A 19,912-nucleotide genomic window follows, 5' to 3' on the forward strand; every position below is an offset into this window, starting at 1 on the left:
CTATTATAGATTCTTTTAAAAATTGCCGAACAAATAAATATAAATAGCGTTTTATTGTTTTAATTATAATAATTTAATAAATTTAAAAAATTAATATCTTAAAAATTATGAATTTTGTAAGAAAAATTCTATATTATATTATCAGTATTCAAAATTCAAATTTTAATTTATAATTTGAAAAGTATTATTATTGCTTAAGATTAAATATATAAATTAATTTTCCATATATATATGTGTGTGCAGGATTTTTTTATAAAATTTCAATAAATAAAAATTTTTTTTATATTATATTTTTATATTAAATTTAATAAAATAAAGAAAGAAAAATACAAGATAATTAATTTTTTTTTAAAAATTGATTTTAATTTTTTATTTATATTATTTTTTTGTATATTTATTTTTAATATGATGAAAAACTAATCAATAAAGTAATATGTACATATGAATTTTACACAAATTTTTTATGAATAATATGTATTATTCACTATATTATACAATAGTCAATTAATATATAATATATTCAAAATATCTAATCACATCATCTAAATTACAATAATTATATAACTTAAAATCTGTGGTTTCATATTCATTATAAAAAAAAATTAATAAAAGATATAAATTTTTTGAGATAGGTAGATAATTTATTATCAATATTTGATAATAAAATGATCAAATAATTATAATATAATAATAAATATCAATGCATATTATATCTGCAAAAAAAATTTTATTACAAAATAAATCAATTTAATTGCTACTTTTGTATTATTATTATTAATTTATAAAATATATTAATGTAACAATGATCCTGCACAATTATATTTAACATTATTAAGCATTATAAATTTATTATATTTATCAAAAATTATATTTTATTTAATATTAATAAATAATCATTATTTATTATTATCTTTATATAATGTATACTGTACAAATTTATATATTTGTGTTAAAATAAATATAATAAAAATAAGTGATATTAAAATAAAAATTGTGTTTCTAAATATTTTGTTACATTTTTCAATAATTTTAAAAAAAATTTGCAAAAAATCAAAATTGAAAAATTAATATCATATTTTGGTTTATTATATAATAAATTATAATTAGAAAAATTTACATATATATAGTATTATAAAGATATATATTATAACTTAAATTTATTGTCATATATTCATTATATATATTGTCATTCATTATACATTTATTATATAACATTCATATTGATATATAATATTCACATGTAATTAAAAACTATTCATATGTTTCCCAAGGCTTCTCTGGATGAACCAATATACCAGGTTTTGGAACTTTATATCTTTCTGGTTCTTTTAAGCAAATTCCACATTCTGATAATGTATCTAATAGTAATTGTACCTTACTTCCAACAATAATTGAATCATTAACATAAATTTCAGATATACCACTTTCTAAGCAACGTTGTGCAAGCACACGTCCTACGAATTTGTATGCTATAGTGTCTTTTGTGCTAAAATATAATTTATAAAATTTTTTTTATATTTTAACGTATTTATTTATTAATATTAATAACATAATATTTTTATAATTTCTATAACTTTATAATTTACAATAAAAAGTGTTGTATTATTTATATTCAAAAATTAAAAAATTTTAAATACTTTATAAATATATATCAAGTATTAATAGTTGAATTTATATATAAACTTATATACAAACCTAAATAATTGTTTTTTTATTCCCCATTCCATACTTGAGACTCTAATAATAGGACCATTTTCAAAATGATGTATTTCTGTTATAACATTACGCTGAGTGGCGTATATTTCAAGCCTAAACAAATTTTTAAAATGATGAATATCAAAAAAACAAAAAGAAGTATTAGAAAGTATTAGAAAATATGAATTAAAATTTTTTAATATAAAATGTTATTAAGGTTATAATAAAAAAAATCATATAATAATTATAATTATGTCTTACTTATGCCAAAATGTAATTTCACGTGTATCAAGGGCATAACCTATAGGTTTTCTGGCGATCCTTAAACGTTCTAAATTTCGTGGATTACGGTTTATGATTTCCTTACATTTCTCTATTATTTCTGCATTTCCATGTATTTGCCTTTTAATTAAATTATTTAAAGATATTCGAAACATTTTGAAATTTTAAATATATGAATAATTTTATCTATTCAAATGCTAATAAAATTCACGTATATTTTCAATTAAAATCTTAATAATTTTAAATATTTTGAGATATATAATCATAAATTATAACAACTTGGTTAACTCTTCTGGCAGCAATGTTTAATGATGAATAATATTATAATACCTATATATATTATTGAATTATTTAAATTTAATGCAATTAAAATAATAAAAAATTAAATATAAAAATTGTTATATAAATATAAAATTTTATAACAAAACTTATCAACTTATACATTATATAAATGTATATACATATATATTTAAAATTATTTCAATTATTTTAAACAATTATGATATAAGAATAATAATTATCATGAAAACTTAAAATATTTGTATTAATACAAAATAACAAATAAATAAGTAAATATATATATATATATATGTATATACATATATATATATATATATCATTTAAATAAATTTTTTTTCAAATTTTGAATTTTTATTCAGAGGCAGCACAATCTACAATCCTTTATAGGGATACAATCTTCATATCTAATATTTTGTTTTTCTAAGTTTTAAACATAACCAACTTATATATGAAAAATGAGAATTAAGAATAGATATATGCTTTACAATTAAACAAATGTTAATTAACAATAAGAAAATTTTATATTATTAAAAAATAAAAATTAATTTTAAAATGGGTACTGTAGAATATGGTTTTCCAATGGTTGGTGGTTTAATGCCAGTAAGTATAAATAAAAAAAATATAATTAATTTATATATAAAATTATATCATATATATAATTTTGTAAATATATTTATAATATATTTATATATATTTTAAGTATTTGACTTCAATTTTTAATTTTTATATTGTTAGCAAATTCAAGCTCTCATAGCACCACCTGTATCAGAAGATTCTAAAACAGCAAAAAATAAGAAAGATAAGGAAGAAAAAAAACATCCATATTTTAAAAGAAGAGGACGTGGTCATAATCGTGATATTTGTGATGCTTGTCGAGATGGAGGAGAACTTATATGTTGTGACAAATGTCCTGCATCATATCATTTACAATGCCAGTGAGTTTAAATATTTGAAAATAAAAGAAATGAAAATCAATTTTTCTTATTTTTGAAATATATTTTATATTATTTTGGAATTGTTAAATCTTATTTATATAATCATTTTTAGTTATCCAGCTGTGGATCCAGCAGATATTCCTAATGGAGAATGGTTGTGCTATGCTTGTCGGTGTGCATCAAAAAGAAATCTTTTAGATAATAAAGGAAATGAAAAAAACAAAAAAAAATCTGCATTAGAAATGCTAGCTTTAGCAGCATCTTTAGTTAATCCCAGAGAATTTGAATTACCTAAAGAATTGCAATTACCAATTATGTTTCCTGGTAGTAATAAAATAGATTATGTTTCAGGTAGAAGAGGAAAGCAACAAAGTGGAAGTAATAATGGTATATATTATTAATTTTTTATAAATAATTATTATATTAATTATTTTTAACTATAAAATATTTTTTTCTTAGTAGGGAAAAGTCATTGTTTAGATAACAATTTAATGGTACCTTTGCCAGCACGATTGTGCTTTGAATGTGGTCGTAGTTGCAGAAAAGCACCTTTAATCGCATGTGATTATTGTCCATTATATTTTCATCAAGACTGTTTAGACCCACCACTCACAGCTTTTCCAATTGGAAGATGGATGTGTCCTAATCATCCAAATCATTTCATAGATCAGAATTTATTAACATCATGTAGAGTAACAGAACGTATTAAACTCTGGGACAAATATGCTAATCAACGTATAGATCAACATGCTGTAAAATTGGACTTTTTGCGGAAAGCACGTGCAACAAATCCACTTTTTCGTACAAAAATTAAGTTAGAAGGTCGTACAAGAGTAAAGGTACCGTGTTCTGTTAAATTTCATTATGAACATCCACCAGAATTAGATCCTATACAATTTTATCATGATGCTGTTATAAGACCAGTGATTAAAGATAAAAATATGCAAAATGTAGAAAATAATGATAATAAATCTCCTAAAATAGAAAATACAGAAGTACAAAATTTGGGAGAATTAATGGAAGTAGAAAATGAAATTGAAGAAAACAATGAAATAAAAGAAGAAATTAATTTAGAAGAGACAAATAGCATGGAAATTAGTATTAAACAAGAAGAAAAAGTAGAAGAAAAAAATACAATTGAAAATAAATGTGATGATAATAATAGTACTGAATATTATGCAGAACAATATGGTTATGATGTAAAAGAAGGTATACAGTTACTTGAACGACCAGTTTTGGAAATATTGGCATTACAACGTTTAGAACAAATATTAGATCCAGATGGAGAAAATTATGATATAATTAATTGCCAGATGAAAGCCAGAGCAGCACTGTTTTCTTTAAATCACAAACCCAAACCACCAGCTTTTATGGTTCATAAAACATTAACTATTGGAAGTGGTCCAAATTGTGATTTAGTTTTATCCAATTATGGTAACTGCAATTTTACATCCTCAAAACACGCTATTATTTTCTTTGATGAGGTGATAATAATTATTTTAACATTAATTTTGTTAAATGGTAAGGGACATAATATTATCTTAATTATTTATATTTTTTTATTTACAGAGTACGAAACGTTATGAATTATTAAATTATAGTGAATATGGAACAGTGGTTGATAATGTACTTTATTCTTGTAACTATACAGGCGTTATAGAACAAGTAAAGGAAGAAATTGATGATAAATTACAATCAATGAGTAAGGAACAAGAAACAACAGATGCAGTAAAAGCTATTATAAAAGAAAAATTGCTATCTCAAGATCAAATAGAAGATCAAAAAATATTATGTAAATGTAATTCAACAAAAGAGACAAAAAATAAAAATCATTTAGAAGAAGGATGGGAAGGAAGTGCTATTGTTGCTCATGGATCAACATTGACATTTGGATGTCTAATGTTTGTATTTAATACGATAAATGCACATTTAGAACGATGAATCATTATAATGTAAATATTTTATCATTTTTATGTACAGATATTTTCGTAAATCAACGTTAATTAAATTAATGAAATAAATTTTTTTATTTGACATTATTTTCATCTCATAGGTATTAGAAAATAAATTTTAAAGAATGTTTTATAAAAATATTTTATTGAGTAAAATCATTCTTATGTATTTGTATTATAACTTGTATCTTTATCATCATCCTCAATAAGTTCATCAAAATCTTTAATTTTAACATCAGCATCCTCTCCATATTGAATAATATTATCAATTGTTAATTTAATATCTGCAATACTTTCTTCATTTTTTATATTTAATGGATAAAAACGTACTAAACTATAATCCTCTATAAGCCTTCCTATTGCTTCAGTAAGATTCCTATACTTTTCATTCCAAGGATCTTTCTCCATATCTGCCAATAAACTATGTGGATCAGGTTCTAAATACTTGTCTAGTTGTTTCTTTGCACTTTTTGATAATAAGTCCATTTTACTAAGTATATTAATATGTGGTAGTTCTAAATTTATCATTACACTAAGTGCAGCCATTGTACCAGATAAAAATTTTGATCCATCAACCATAAATTGACTATCTATTAGAAATATTCCACATATACGAAAATTGAGATTTTGTAACATTGTTATTAATTGACGAATGACTGTCATATGTGTATATAATTCTATTTGACCTGGACAATCAAAAATAACATAATCATCATCCACATCACCTAATTTTTCTTCTAACCATGATGAGTTTTCTATTAAATACCTATAAGTAAAATTTAATAATAAATTTTATATCTTATATCTATAATTTTTATATCTTATAAAACAATTTATTTCTTGAACTTACTCCATACAAAATACAAGACCACCATTTGGTCCAAATCTTAATTCATCATCTTCCATTGCATCATCTAATTGAATTAATTCTCTTATATCAACTAAAGGTTCATAATCAAAATATTCTGCTGCTGGATCTAAGTTTACTACTTCTACTATTTTCCTTTCATCTATTGCATGTTGTTGCATAGCAGAACAATATGTAGACTATATCATACATAAAAAAAAATTATACATTAATAATATTAATACTATAAATAAAATAAAATACATAACTTATACTTAGAAAAAAAATATAAATATCATCTTATTATTATATTAATATAACTATAAATTCATTTTCACATTTTTAATAAAATATAATTGTAATTCAATAAAATACATATACATTATTCGTATATAATATACATTTTAAAATTATAGATTTAAATAAAAAAGAAAAAATACCTTTCCGCTACCGGCTGGTCCCATTACAAGTTGTCCATATCTCATTTTGATTGTTTTTAAATTAACATTAAATGAAATACTCTGTCTAACCTCAATTATTAAAAGTTGAATCACAATAGTGAGAGAAGTTTAAGGTTATCAAATTTAACGATTTTGAGTAAAATATATATAGGTTAGGATTTCAGTTTGCAATATAATTTTTTCAATAAGACTTTAATTATAAATATATAAATATTTTGTATTTTTTGTTAAAAATGGATAGAAAATAAAGATTATAAATTTTTATGTATCGAATTTTCAATATATGTTTATTATATGATTTTAAATAATACAAATTTACGTATATATTTTTTAATAAATAATAATAATACTATCAATAGATCAGATAATTTTCATTTTTTTATTATGAATTTATAATAAAATTATAAAATATTACAAAAATAAAATGAGCTCTAAATAAATGCAAATAATCTTAATTCTTAAATTTAATGAAATTTAGTTTAATTAGAACTACATCTTACAGTATTTTATATAATTTAAGTTGTTTTAAAATGATCATCTGTACTTGTTGTATATATGTGACCTTCAGAAACTAAAAATTCTATGATATTATCTACATCTGATAAAATTGATTTTGGAACTTTCTTCTTAATCTCTGATCTTTCAATACCACATTCAGTATCATTTTGTGCATAAATAATTTTATAAACTAAACTTTGTTGTGATGACATTCCATAATGAAGATCATCTTCATTTGATACATCATTTGTTGTATTCTTTTTTAATTTTCTGTTTTTATTAAGTTTTGCTTCAGCTTTCAATGATGCATAAATAACTTCAAGAATATGATTTGTTAATTCATTTAAGTTTTGTAATGGCAATAATCGTAAAATTAAAATATGACGTTTATCATTTTGTTCTCTAAGCATACCAACTATACGAACATATGTATTTACTTCTGCTACACGATCTGTTTCTTGTTTATTTGCTTCTAACCACTTGAGTGCAGTTATAGTTCCTGAATATATTAAAAATTAAATAAAGAGTTAAAGAAGAAAAAACACAAAGAAAAAATGTAACTATCTAAATCAAACCTGTATCATCTTCAATATCATATGATATTTTTGTTGCCGTTTCTTCAACATTGCGTATTAATCCAACAAACGTAAACATACGTGCTTTAATACCCCAAAATGTTGGGTCTTCGATAGGAGAAATAGAATGTAACAATTTTATTGTAACTGGAATAAGAGTTTGTACTCTTTGTACATTTCCACCTTGTCCATCTTTTCGAGTATTATTCAGAAATCCACCATCAGAATTTATACTGGTATTTAGATTTGTTGACCACATATTGATATTTAATTATATATAAAGACTTTTTAAAAAATAATAAATTTTAGAATTTCAATTAAGTTTGGTTAAATTTTTAAACTTCAGTTTCGACAAATGGCTGAAGATCGAAAAGTTTAGTAGAATAAATAAATTTACGCGCGAAAATATAACCATGATTTATGTAAAGACTAGATTTGTAATTGAAAAATATATATAAATTTATAATATTCATTCTTATAATTACAAATTTTATATAATATATATTACATACATATTATATATTCTTATATATTTTATATATATATATATTATTTATATATTTTTTTATTGTATATTTTAATTATATTTTAATTTAATATTAAATTTGGTTTGTAAAAATATTTAATTTAAATTTATTTATAAGATAAAAACAAGATTTATAAGATATTATAAGAATATATTATAAGAATTAAAACAAATACTTATCGAATACTTTTAAAATTAAAAATTAAAAATCGTATCAATTTATTAAATATTTGTAATTAAAATAAAAATTTTGTATATAATATAAAATTAAGTCAAATATTGTTATAATAATATAAATTAATGATTCATAATGAAATAATAATTTCAATTTTTTTTATCGTGAATTAAAAAATTTGGATTTTGAATTAAATTATATATAAAATTATATATATTTATTGCATATTTATGTTGTATATAAAATCTATAGATTAATATTTAATAGTAATTTTTAAAATAAATAATCAATTAATAATGATTTGTAAAATAAAAATAATTTTAATATTATAATAATAATTTCTTTATTTAATGTTCATATATATAAGATGAATAGTTTATATTAATTTAAAAATATTCATGTTTTCAAGAGAAGAAATTAAAACTATTTTTAAGTGAAATTTTTATCTCTTTGAAGTCTTAAAAAATCATGTACATATAAAAAACTAATGTAAATGTGCCTTATGATATGAATATGTAGCGGACGAAGTAAAACTTTGGTTTGTTGATTTAAAACTATCATAAAAAGTAGTATCATGGCGTCTAAGATCCGTGTGGACAATACCGTTAACGAACGTCGTTTACGTCCGATATATAGCAAGTACACTATTGACATTTATATCAATGAGAAAATGAATATATTTTTTAAATTATAAGACAATGTGCTTTTAGTATTTGACCGGTAATGAGGTTATGTAACGTTAGTATAATTTCAGATTGGTTGGATAATGGAAATAATAAAAAAGCTCTTCAAGAAGCAGATAAAGTACTTAAAAAACAACCAAGCAATCAATGTGCTAGAGCGCTCAAAGCTTTGGCTTTATTACGACTTGGTAAAGAAAATGAATGTCAAATTATTATGGATAAAGTACGTTCAGAGATTCCTTGTGAGGATTGCACTTTGCAGGTCATGAGTATTTGTTATAGAGAAAGACATCAACGTAAGTTTAAATTATATTTTATTAAATTACATTAATTGTATATATAATTGTAATTGTTATGTACATTAAAATATTACAAATATTAAATGAATTAAAATTTATTTATAGCTGATAAAATTAGTGAAGTATATGAAGCTGCAGTTAAAGTAGATCCTAGCAATGAAGAATTATTAACACATCTTTTCATGTCTTATGTTCGTCTTGGTGATTATAAAAAACAGCAACAAACAGCACTTGCCTTATATAAATTAAAACCAAAAAATCCTTATTATTTTTGGGCTGTGATGAGTATAGTTATGCAAGCTATTCATGTAGATGAAAAATTAGCAAAAGGAGTTACTTTACCTTTAGCAGAAAGAATGGTTTGTAATTTATTAAAAATTATTTTAATAATGTAATATAAATTATTTTATTGATGTTTTTTATGTGAATAAAATCTAGGTATTGAAATTAATTAAAGAAGGAAAAATGGAAGCAGAACAAGAAGTACAACTTTACTTAATGATATTAGAACTTCAAGGTAAAAGTGAAGAAATGTTAAATGTTTTATCAGGACCCTTAGCTTCACATCTTTCATCTGTTTCACAACATAAAGCAGCACTTTTATTAAAATTGGAACGTTTTTCTGAAGCGGCTAATGCATATAAAGAGCTCATCAGTGAAAAGTGAGTTTAATATAGATATATGTATATTTTAAATAATAATAATGTTTTATATTATTTGTATATCATAAATATAGTGTTGACAATTGGACATATTATCAAGATTATCTTCTTGCTGCTCTTAAATGTCAAAAGCCAGAAGAATGTTTAAATTTTTTTAATAAAATTATAACAACATCTGAAAAAAAATTTAGAGGTCCTTATCTTGCAAAATTTGAATTATTAAAACTTACTCAAAATGATGATGTTATTGAAAATATTACTGAACCAATTGATTTAATGTATCAATATTTTTCACAATTTGGAGAAAAAATTTGTGTAGTTGGAGATTTACGTTTATATTTACATTTATTAACATCTACAGGAAAACAACAGTTAATTCAGAAGGTAAGTGACAGAAAAAGCAAAATATGATGATATTTGTGACATTTTATTATAAAAGTAATAATTATTTTAATTGAAATATATATTTTTAGATAGAAGAAGATGTTGGTGTTAAATCTGAAGGATTTCCAACTACTGTGCAACAAATGCAAAAACATATTCATTTAGAACAATTACGTCGTATTTGTGGTTTTCATTGTCCTCCATATGTTGATATAAATAAACAAAAACAATTAGTAGAACGATTATGTAAATTATATAAAAAGGGTAATGAATTATGTCCAATCCAAGATAGATTACCAACAGACTTTTGTCCAGCAGATTCTTATATTCTTTTAGCAACGCATTTATTACATGAATTATGGTATAATACAAATGATGCAGTTTATCTTTATAGGTAATTATTATTTATATTATTAAAAAAGATATATTTAAAAAAATTTAATAGTAATAGTATTGAAGTAATATATTTAATAATATGTTTTTATAGGGCAATGGAATTATTAGAATGTGGCTTATTATCAAGTCCTGCTAATTTTTATATAAAGATTCTATTAGTACGAATATATTTAGAAGCAGGATTAATTGGTGCTGCAGATCATGTTTTTACTTTATTGGATGTTAAACACATTCAATTAGATTCATTGGGTTATTTACATGCACCATTACTTGCTCCACTTGGCCATCTTTCATTAGCTTCCATAACATTAGATCATACAACCAAGTTTTTTATTGCAAATTACAAAGATGTATGTATTTGCATATTACATTTGCTTTATTAATAAGATATTTTATCTAATTAATTATTATAATGTGATTAGAGTGCAGATCATTTAACATTTGCTTATAAATATGGAAGTTTTGTAAAGATTCAAGAATTTGTGGAGTTAAAAGAACGTTTGGAAAATTCTTTTCACTTTGTTATGACTACTGTAGATAAAATGCTTCTTGAATTAAGTTGGTGTAATAGTTCCACATCTTTAATTTCTACTTTAGATAATATGGATATACAATTAACTGAAGATTCTGTTCGATTGAATTCTTTACGAGATAATCGTGATTTAGAGGTAATTCTATTTTTATGATTTATTTAAAAAAAAATGACATTAAAATTTCAAAAAAAAATTTAATTTTTGATATCAGGTTGTTCCTGGATGGGAACCACTTGCAGAAAATGGAGAAGATTGTAGAATGCAAGAAGAAACACGCATATGCATGCTGAGATTACTTGCAGTGAGAGATTTGATTTTAAAAATTTTAGCAGCATGCGTAGCATCCGATAGTTCCTCTCTTCTTATTCGATTTTCTAATGAATTAAAACAATTGAATAATGAGCAAATTCCTTCTATTCTTCAAAAATTTGAATTAGAGGGAAAAAAGATTAAATCATGTAAAATGTTAGTTCCTATGGATGCAGTTGAAAGGTTAAGCGAAGCTTATTACTCCGAACAACTGAAGACAATCGCCCGACTTGCAGAATCACTTGCACAATCACGTTATCCTGATCTTGAATGTATTCAAATGCTGCAGACTTCACCATGTCTTCAGACGATAGATATTCCTGAAAAAAGAATTCCAGTGTCTTTCAAGCATTTTTTATTAAGAGCATCCACATGTAGTGAATCTCTTGCAATTATTAGTGCCATATGTATTCTGTGTGCAACACAATTACAACCTAAAACTTCGCAAAAAAAGAACAAGAAAAAATGTAACAAACAAATAACATCTCTTCCATTAAATGATAATGACCATGTAAGTCAATTATAAATATAAATATATTTGTATCAATTGTATTATAATTTGAGCAATATTTTATTATAGTTTATTATGTTATGTTACAGAATTGGAAAGAAGTAGCGATATTACTTGAAGAACGAATTCAAAATTTAGATTCAGTATTGTCAGAATTTGAAAAATATCAATTACATACAGGATTAAATAATGACGAAGATGTGTGTGCTACAATAATTAAATATGGACAGGATAGTTTGGGACAAAGTTGTAGATCGTTAAAATCTCGAGCTCAAATCACTTTAAAACTTCTAACTAATTTAAAAAGCTGAAATTGTACGAAAATTCTTGTACAAAGAATATCCATCCAACTATTCACTGATTTTTAAAAACGAATCATTTATTGTGTACATAGTTCTTAGTCCTAATCAATTATAAATACCGACTGAATTCCTTATTGCAAGTCAGTTTTTAAATGGCCTTAATTTTGTGTATTAAATTCATAAATGTTTAATAATTTAATAATTTTTTTTTTGTGCACAATTTTCATTTGATATGTTCACGTTGAAATAGAGTACACTGCCGTCTTATATGAATTATTTTCAAAAATAATGAATAAACAGTATATTTGATAAAATTGGATTGAATTAATAAAATTTGAATCCAAATTTTGTTATCTTTGATGCATAACAAGATATTGAAAAAGATTTTCTAATTACTTATTATTAACTTTATTTATATAATCATTTAAAAATTGCTGTATAATTTTTTATTGTTTTAAAAATGACGAAATTAAAAAATTTTAATTTGTATTGTTATATTTACATGTGCATTAAATATGTATTTTCATAAAGATGTGTATAAATAGATTATAGATAAGTGTTATAAAATTTAAATTAATTTAATGAAAGCCATTTTATGTCTTTTTTTCTTTAATATCAAACAAATTTATATTTTATTTTGATTCTTACATTGTATATGAATAAATTTATTACTTGTTAATCATGTAATTTTAGTAATTAGTTGATTGAATTGTATGAAATTAATAAATTGGATAAATTTATACGAAAAGGAAATTTGTTGTATCAATTATTACATTTATTGATGTAATAAATTGTTAAGTGCACAAATTAAAAATAAAAATTTAAAAATTGTTAAATTATTGATCATTCTATTTACAAAATTATTTTTTATTATGAAAATTTCGAGTGCATGATGCATGTTATAACAAGATTATATATAATAATTAATAAGATGATTGATTGAAAAAAAAAAAAGAAAGAATGAAATAAATTAAAGCCGTGTCTTGGACATGTAAATTTTGTAGACAGATAAGATAATATCAGATAAGAGAATATAGATAAGGAGAATATAAATAAGAAAAAAAAGATAGAAATAGGATAAAAATATTAAAATCAGCTCTATTTCAGAGCGCCGCAAATAAAACTCATTAAAAAAGAATAGAAAATAGTAAGAGAAAAAGATAGAGTAAGAATTGATAATTAATGCCATCTCTTGAATAACTAAAAACATTATCTTTTGAAAGATATATAAAGAAGAGCAAGAATTGAGTATTAGCACCATCTTTTGAATGCTTTAGGAATAAAATAAAGTCAAAAGATGGCGTTGATATTCAATTCTTATTTTATCTCCATCCTTTTCTAATTTTTATTCTTTTTTTTGAGTTTCACTTGTGGCATTCTGAAGATGGCGTTAATTTCAATATTTTGATGCTATTTTTATCCTTCTTCTACTATTTTTTTTTTGTCTATATTCTTGACGCATGGTACAGACAAGATAAGAAATTTCAATTGAACATATTTTCAAAATAACAATATTTTTTTATCTTTTAATATTTTTTAATCTTTAATATAAAAATTATATTCTTGATTTTAAAATATATCTCTAAGTAATATTATAGAACATCTTATATATATTATAATATATATATTATATATTATAGTATATTTTAATGCTAGTATATCAAATATCTTATGTAAAATATATATATTTTATAATATATATTTTATAATTATATAATATTATATTATAATTGAATAAAATTTGATACTATGAAAAATAAATGATAAATAATATAAAATATATTTTTTCTGATTTTTAAAAATATTTTATTAAAATAATTATAAAATAAAAATTTATTTCTAATTCTCATTTAACAAAAATAGCTTATTAAAAAAACGTACACAAATAACATGAAATCAATTATCTGTTTTATAATTTATATAAATATAATCACGTATAAAATGCAGTATTTCATATAGAGATATATTATAAAATATTTTATTATAAAAAAATATTTATTTTTTTATATTATTATAGTTTTATATCGAAATTTATAGTTTCAATTTCAACCATTACTAACATTGCAATCTCAAAAACACATGACGATGACAGGAAATGATCCATTTGAAAAAATGTCAACGAAAAAATATAATTAACCCGAATTATGGTTATTCGATACAAAATCCTAAGTGACACTTTTGAAATCAACTGGATTCAACCGGAACAAAGTTCTATGAAATTTTAGCGCGAAATTTGAACTTGTGCAATGTGTTTTCTTCAAACAATTATATAATTCGGAATTTTTTAGGCTATACAGTTGATATATTACAGTTTATAATATTTTATTTTATTAATATCATTATTAAATATGAATTCCTTTGCGGAAAGCCCATTATTTTTTTTCATGGATAATATGTCACCCATCATTCCTGTTAAAGTTACCAAAGATACACGAAAAATCATTGAATTATCGGATACAGGTTGTGATGCCAGATTACCGGCGACCAAAACTTTACAAAATACCGATCGATCTTATCCTCCAAAATCTAAGATAAAATTAGACGAAGATTGGCAATCATATTGCGATGAAAAAATCGAGAACAAATATTTTGAAGAAAGAATGCAAAATGAGCATAATACAATGGATGCTAACGCAGGCTATTACTCTTTTCCTAAGAAAGATGAAATCGATCAGGTAATTATTAAGAGCTCGAATCAGATATTATATCAAAATTATTAGGAAAATTGTACAAATTTTTATAAAAATTCTAATTTATTTAAAGATTTAATTTAATTTTTAATATTTAAAATTTCTTTCTTATATATAGTTTTAATAATTTTTTAGTTACTCGATTTTATAGAACATCCATTACATTTTAGATAATTTTTAAGTAGAATCTACTCTACTTATTTGAATATTATAAATTTCTAAAAAAATTATTCTTTTTTCAATAAAAATTTAAGAACAGAAATATTTTTATGTTTAATAAAAATCTTTTAAAATTATTCTTTCTTTAATTATTTTTACAGAATTGGGAAAGCTTCTCTCCACTTGAAGATTTCATGGAAAACGTAAATTTCAGAAAAAAGTTAGAGACTAAAGAAATCAGATCTAAATTAAAAACACCAGAAAAAACAAGACCAAATTCTTGGAAGCACAAAGATAATGAAATTTTATCAACCACCATTCCCAATAATCACAGCCAAACTCGACAAAACGTTCAAAATAATATGAACGATATAAAAAAAGATACTACTTCTCACACTATAGGATCAAAAACGACTGGGTATAAATTCAAATTTTCTCGTTCTAATTATCCCAAAGTAGATCCCCGACTTACCGATCCAGCAGTTACCAATAGAGAAAAATTAATTTCTATGGAACAAGAATATTATGAAGAGTTTCCATCTAAGGATATTCCGGAGAAATCATCGAAAAATTATAAATTTAATTGGCAAAGAAACGCTAACATATCCGATTACACGGAGAATCTTATGGATGAAATATCGCATAAAAATCCTAGATTTTCTAGATATAATTCGAAAAATGAAAAATTCATTAATTCCAGGAAAGCTAACGATACGTCGAAAAATTGGAACGAGACAAATGCTAGCAGAATACGATCCAGAACTTGTTCACCTCCCATCAATCGACGAAAAAGAAGTAGATCTTTCTCCAAAACGTTTTACGAAGACTTGAACCAACAAGAAGATCAACGAAATACAGAAAATTCGGAATATATGAATAACGACGAGCCTCGATTTTCACAAAATTCAAATTCAAATGAATCCGTAAATGAACCAAAGTTTGTGGATCGTGGAGTGGATAAGGACAGTTTATCCGACTTGCAAAATGTTTGTACATCCACTGAACGATTATTCAGTTCGAGGACAACGATCGTGGATCCTTTGTCGGATACCGGTAACACAAGAGTTAGCTTCTGGGAGTTCATTCCATTGGATGATATCGATGATCAAAAATGCGAAAAGATTACTGAACAAGAAAGTAAGAGAACTGGTTTCCTGCACCAACAAGTTCGTTTAAGTAACGAGAATTATTCTTCCACTAAACGTTCACCCAATAATTTTATAAGAGGAAGAACAGAAGTTCAAAAAGATATCAGAAAAATACCCGAAGAAAATTTTCCGAATTTCAAATTGTACGAAAAAGAATTTCCGAAAAGGTTAAACACGGAAAAAACTGCGTTGCTCAATTCTTTTCAGAACGAACGATACAATGATAGATCAAATACTACTGAGACAAAGTTTATGAATTCTAACCTCGAAAGACAGAGAATAATGTATTCGAATATTCCTATAAAAATGAAAATTGTCAATACATCGAAGAATCAAGAACGATGCAATTACGAATCCAAAAGTCAAACCAAGATTGGCAGTAGATTTAATTTTGGATGGACAAATAAGACGAATCGATATTTAAAAAGACCAGTCAGTGCGCCCAAACCTGAGATCATCGAAGATAAAAAGAAGAGAATGATAAATATGCAAAACGATGCATATAAACAAAAACTAAAAGCAAATATTATGGAGAGAACGGCGGCCTGTCTGAAACGTAAACTAGATAAAACGAAAATCAAGGAAGATCTGACAATTTTGAATCAGCAGATAATCCAGAAGAAGATAAAATCTGAACAGTCTGCTTCCAAACTACCTGTAAGAATAGGAAAACGTCTTAGATCGAAGAATCCTATCGTTAGAAATCGAATTAATGAGGCAATGTACAGTACTAAACAAGAAAATAAAGAGATAGAAATGAAGGAATTTAACGATACGTGCCAATTGAACAATATAAGATCTCGAACGAAACCAAAGTTGAGACCGAGCGTGATAATAGATGAAGGAATGAATGTTACCGAAACTTCAAAGAATCTTCCATTGATAGAGAAAATGCAGTCCATCGTGAATGATTGTAGAATTGGAGTTAAAGCTAATTTCAACGAGGATTTGAAAAATGTGAAATCGACAATGATTAAAGATCACGGTAATGATTAAAGATAGATTGAAATTAAAGTGTCCGATTTTATAATACGCAACACTAAGGTTAGAAATTGTTCGTCTTAAGTCGGAAAATGTTCGGATCTCATCGGGAATTATCGGTTCGAGTCGGATTAAATCGAGTTCTCGAAACATACAAATATCGAGATTTCTAAAATTTTGAAAACTCGAATCATATTTCGAGATCAATTTTGTTGAATATTATAATGGATTTACGAATATGAATAGGAAGTGTTTATGAAGTTAGTATTTATGATTCGAAATTTTGATTTCAAATTAAAATCTTGATATTTATATTTCGTGTTCTCGCATATTATTAATAGGAAACTGTGTGTTCTCGAAACTCTCGAAACTCTTCTTATTTCTGAATGGACGAAATTATGTGTTTTTTAGAATATTGAATTTTGATTTCTAAAAATAATTTTGTAATTCCAAATTTTTTAAAGTATAAAATTTCGAGATTTCGACTATTCTATACCTTAATAATGACGATAATTAATTTTGCAGATATAAAGAAAGATGCGAAATCTTTGAACGAAGAGGATAAGAATGTTGAGGTTAAAGATAGAATCGAGTCGAAAAAATTTATAAATATCGAGGAGAATCGACGGAAAAGGAATAACATGAATGATAATCGAGAGATGAATCAAAAGAATTTTTCAATAAGAGAAGAAATCGAAGGTATATCGAAAAATGGTTTGAAAGAAAAATGCTTTTTTCGTTTGAACGATAATATTACCTGTGATAATTATTACGATAAAGAATATAAAAACGTAAATCCACTTCGATCGCGAAACATATCAATTAGATCGCAATTTTGATTTTGTTAATATTCATTTTTTTTCAAAATAATTTCTTTATTTCAAGGTACGTATATTTCACGTTCAAAATTTAATGTAATGTAAAATTAAAATTTTTTTAAACATATGATTAATACAAGTATTAAACATCTGTATCATAAAGGTTCGATAATGTTATCAACTGTATAGCCTTTAATAGTGAATTTTCTTCAATTGTATATGCTTATATTAAATATCAAATTATTCTCAAATTTATAATATTCTATTTCAATGTAATTTCTGTTTTTGTAAATTTTTGCAATAGTATTTTTAATAATTATCTACATATTTATTTTGTTTGATCAATTTTCGTGATACAAAAAAAAAATTTTTCAACTTGTCTCAAGATATAATTGATTGATGATGCAAATACATTGACTCATCGAAAAAAAAGATAGAAACATGTAAGTTCGTGCAGATGAACCATAATTTTTGGGACATACATATGTATCGACGAATCTGTGGGGAATACATCATGGGTTACCTCAAAAGAAGATCCCGAATGATACCAATTATGTCATCAATGCACTATACAACTCTCTGTCTCTGTTAATCCGATGTTGTACCATGGGTTACGCCCGCATGTCAACCCCTGTCAGACTTGCCGCCCTCGTATTTTTGCTCTTGGTTCATGTAAGAATCCCCTAATCTTAGAATCAAGAGAAAGATATGTAATTGTCTTTATTTATCTTTCCGTCTTTTTCACGATCGGATGAGAATATGATATAGTAAGGAAATATGCACGATCAAATGAATATATATAGATATTGATATAATCATGGGATACTTTTGGAAAATCGATTCTAAAAATCAGAACAAAAATAAAAGTTGGTATGTAGAAATGTCAAATAAAACTTAAAATGTGAACACATCTAACAATGTCAATTTGAAATTAAATTTTATTTTCACTGTTGTAATAAAGAAAAACGTTTAAATTGTGAAAACTGTTTAAATATTAGGGTATTTATACAGAAAGGAGATTCTACTATATTTATTTATAAAAATATTTCTGTATTTATTTATCAAGTTTATTCAAAATTATCCCTTTATTCAATTACAAAAATTCAATATCATTTCAAATAAAACTGAAAAAACGTATCATTAAAAAACACAACTATAACAAATTTTATGTTCATCATTAAATATGCGGTTATTCCTTTTCAGGGATTCCAGATCCATCGTATGTAATTTTCCAATATACGCATTAGGATGGGCGCGCGCGAAGATCGCCTTTAACGTCAGACACGTCTAACCCCCTTTGCACGTGTCATCCCGTGGACCAAGGGCGTGAACTCACGTCCACACACGCCCACGCACCAAAGGGGAAGATAACTGTTGCGGGGTCACTCGACACGACACTCTCTCGTGCCATCTTCCTCTCCACCCTGTCGAAACGGCGACAGTGTAACAACCCTTACCGTCACGGTTTCTCGTCTCTCTTTCTCTTTCTCTCTTCTCTTTCTCTATATGCCAGGGGTTGCACAATCGCGGCCTGATTGATAATTTATACGGTGCGTGCAGGTTATTCGATTATCCGTCCCTCCAACTGGCCCACTCTCTTCTTCCGTTTTTCGTTTCATTTTCTACATGCCGTTTCTCTGTTCTCTTCTCTTCTTTTCTTTTCTTTTGTCTTTCTTCGATGTTGCGTTATTCGTGTTGATCATTTAGGTTAGGTTGTTGGATATTATTGTTTCATGATTTTTGAATTCTTTGTAATTATTTATAATATATAGTTGATAACAATGGTTTTTT

At 24.4% G+C, this 19,912-nt stretch overlaps 6 protein-coding genes across 8 annotated transcripts; 3 read left to right on the top strand and 3 right to left on the bottom strand.

Moving 5' to 3' along the window:
* Positions 1 to 1,064: 1,064 nt before the first annotated feature.
* On the bottom strand, positions 1,065 to 2,132 carry LOC107994977 (large ribosomal subunit protein uL18m). The gene is made up of 3 exons (XM_017052183.3): positions 1,957 to 2,132; positions 1,696 to 1,809; positions 1,065 to 1,486 (listed from the first exon to the last, which is right to left on the bottom strand). The coding sequence occupies exons 1-3, from the start codon at positions 2,130 to 2,132 to the stop codon at positions 1,252 to 1,254; spliced, it is 525 nt and encodes a 174-aa protein (XP_016907672.1). The 3' UTR covers positions 1,065 to 1,251.
* A 513-nt stretch (positions 2,133 to 2,645) lies between these two features.
* LOC107994975 (PHD finger protein 12) lies at positions 2,646 to 5,305 on the top strand. 2 transcript variants are annotated; one of them, XM_017052180.3, is made up of 5 exons: positions 2,646 to 2,877; positions 3,013 to 3,212; positions 3,325 to 3,599; positions 3,672 to 4,696; positions 4,782 to 5,305. In XM_017052180.3, the coding sequence occupies exons 1-5, from the start codon at positions 2,830 to 2,832 to the stop codon at positions 5,151 to 5,153; spliced, it is 1,920 nt and encodes a 639-aa protein (XP_016907669.1). In that variant the 5' UTR covers positions 2,646 to 2,829; the 3' UTR covers positions 5,154 to 5,305. The 2 variants fall into 2 exon arrangements, with proteins under 2 accessions (XP_016907669.1, XP_016907670.1); XM_017052181.3 differs by having other exon boundaries at positions 3,675 to 4,696.
* On the bottom strand, positions 5,293 to 6,732 carry LOC107994976 (GPN-loop GTPase 3). The gene is made up of 3 exons (XM_017052182.3): positions 6,452 to 6,732; positions 6,015 to 6,211; positions 5,293 to 5,930 (listed from the first exon to the last, which is right to left on the bottom strand). The coding sequence occupies exons 1-3, from the start codon at positions 6,494 to 6,496 to the stop codon at positions 5,327 to 5,329; spliced, it is 846 nt and encodes a 281-aa protein (XP_016907671.2). The 5' UTR covers positions 6,497 to 6,732; the 3' UTR covers positions 5,293 to 5,326.
* Positions 6,731 to 8,071, bottom strand: LOC107994719 (replication protein A 32 kDa subunit). The gene is made up of 2 exons (XM_017051743.3): positions 7,546 to 8,071; positions 6,731 to 7,469 (listed from the first exon to the last, which is right to left on the bottom strand). Exons 1-2 carry the CDS (start codon positions 7,802 to 7,804, stop codon positions 6,988 to 6,990), a joined length of 741 nt encoding a protein of 246 aa, XP_016907232.1. The 5' UTR covers positions 7,805 to 8,071; the 3' UTR covers positions 6,731 to 6,987.
* A 656-nt stretch (positions 8,072 to 8,727) lies between these two features.
* On the top strand, positions 8,728 to 13,161 carry LOC107993083 (N-alpha-acetyltransferase 25, NatB auxiliary subunit). 2 transcript variants are annotated; one of them, XM_017049287.3, is made up of 10 exons: positions 8,728 to 8,881; positions 9,001 to 9,225; positions 9,334 to 9,587; positions 9,667 to 9,890; positions 9,965 to 10,274; positions 10,364 to 10,668; positions 10,762 to 11,020; positions 11,093 to 11,338; positions 11,415 to 12,023; positions 12,113 to 13,161. In XM_017049287.3, the coding sequence occupies exons 1-10, from the start codon at positions 8,821 to 8,823 to the stop codon at positions 12,332 to 12,334; spliced, it is 2,715 nt and encodes a 904-aa protein (XP_016904776.1). In that variant the 5' UTR covers positions 8,728 to 8,820; the 3' UTR covers positions 12,335 to 13,161. The 2 variants fall into 2 exon arrangements, with proteins under 2 accessions (XP_016904776.1, XP_016904777.1); XM_017049288.3 differs by having other exon boundaries at positions 8,735 to 8,885.
* A 2,184-nt stretch (positions 13,162 to 15,345) lies between these two features.
* Positions 15,346 to 18,183, top strand: LOC107994760 (MATH and LRR domain-containing protein PFE0570w-like). Its single transcript, XM_017051801.3, has 2 exons — positions 15,346 to 17,307; positions 17,829 to 18,183. The coding sequence occupies exons 1-2, from the start codon at positions 15,369 to 15,371 to the stop codon at positions 18,140 to 18,142; spliced, it is 2,253 nt and encodes a 750-aa protein (XP_016907290.3). The 5' UTR covers positions 15,346 to 15,368; the 3' UTR covers positions 18,143 to 18,183.
* Positions 18,184 to 19,912: the final 1,729 nt, after the last annotated feature.

This window comes from Apis cerana, linkage group LG1, assembly GCF_029169275.1.
Source record: "Apis cerana isolate GH-2021 linkage group LG1, AcerK_1.0, whole genome shotgun sequence".
NCBI lineage: Eukaryota > Metazoa > Arthropoda > Insecta > Hymenoptera > Apidae > Apis > Apis cerana.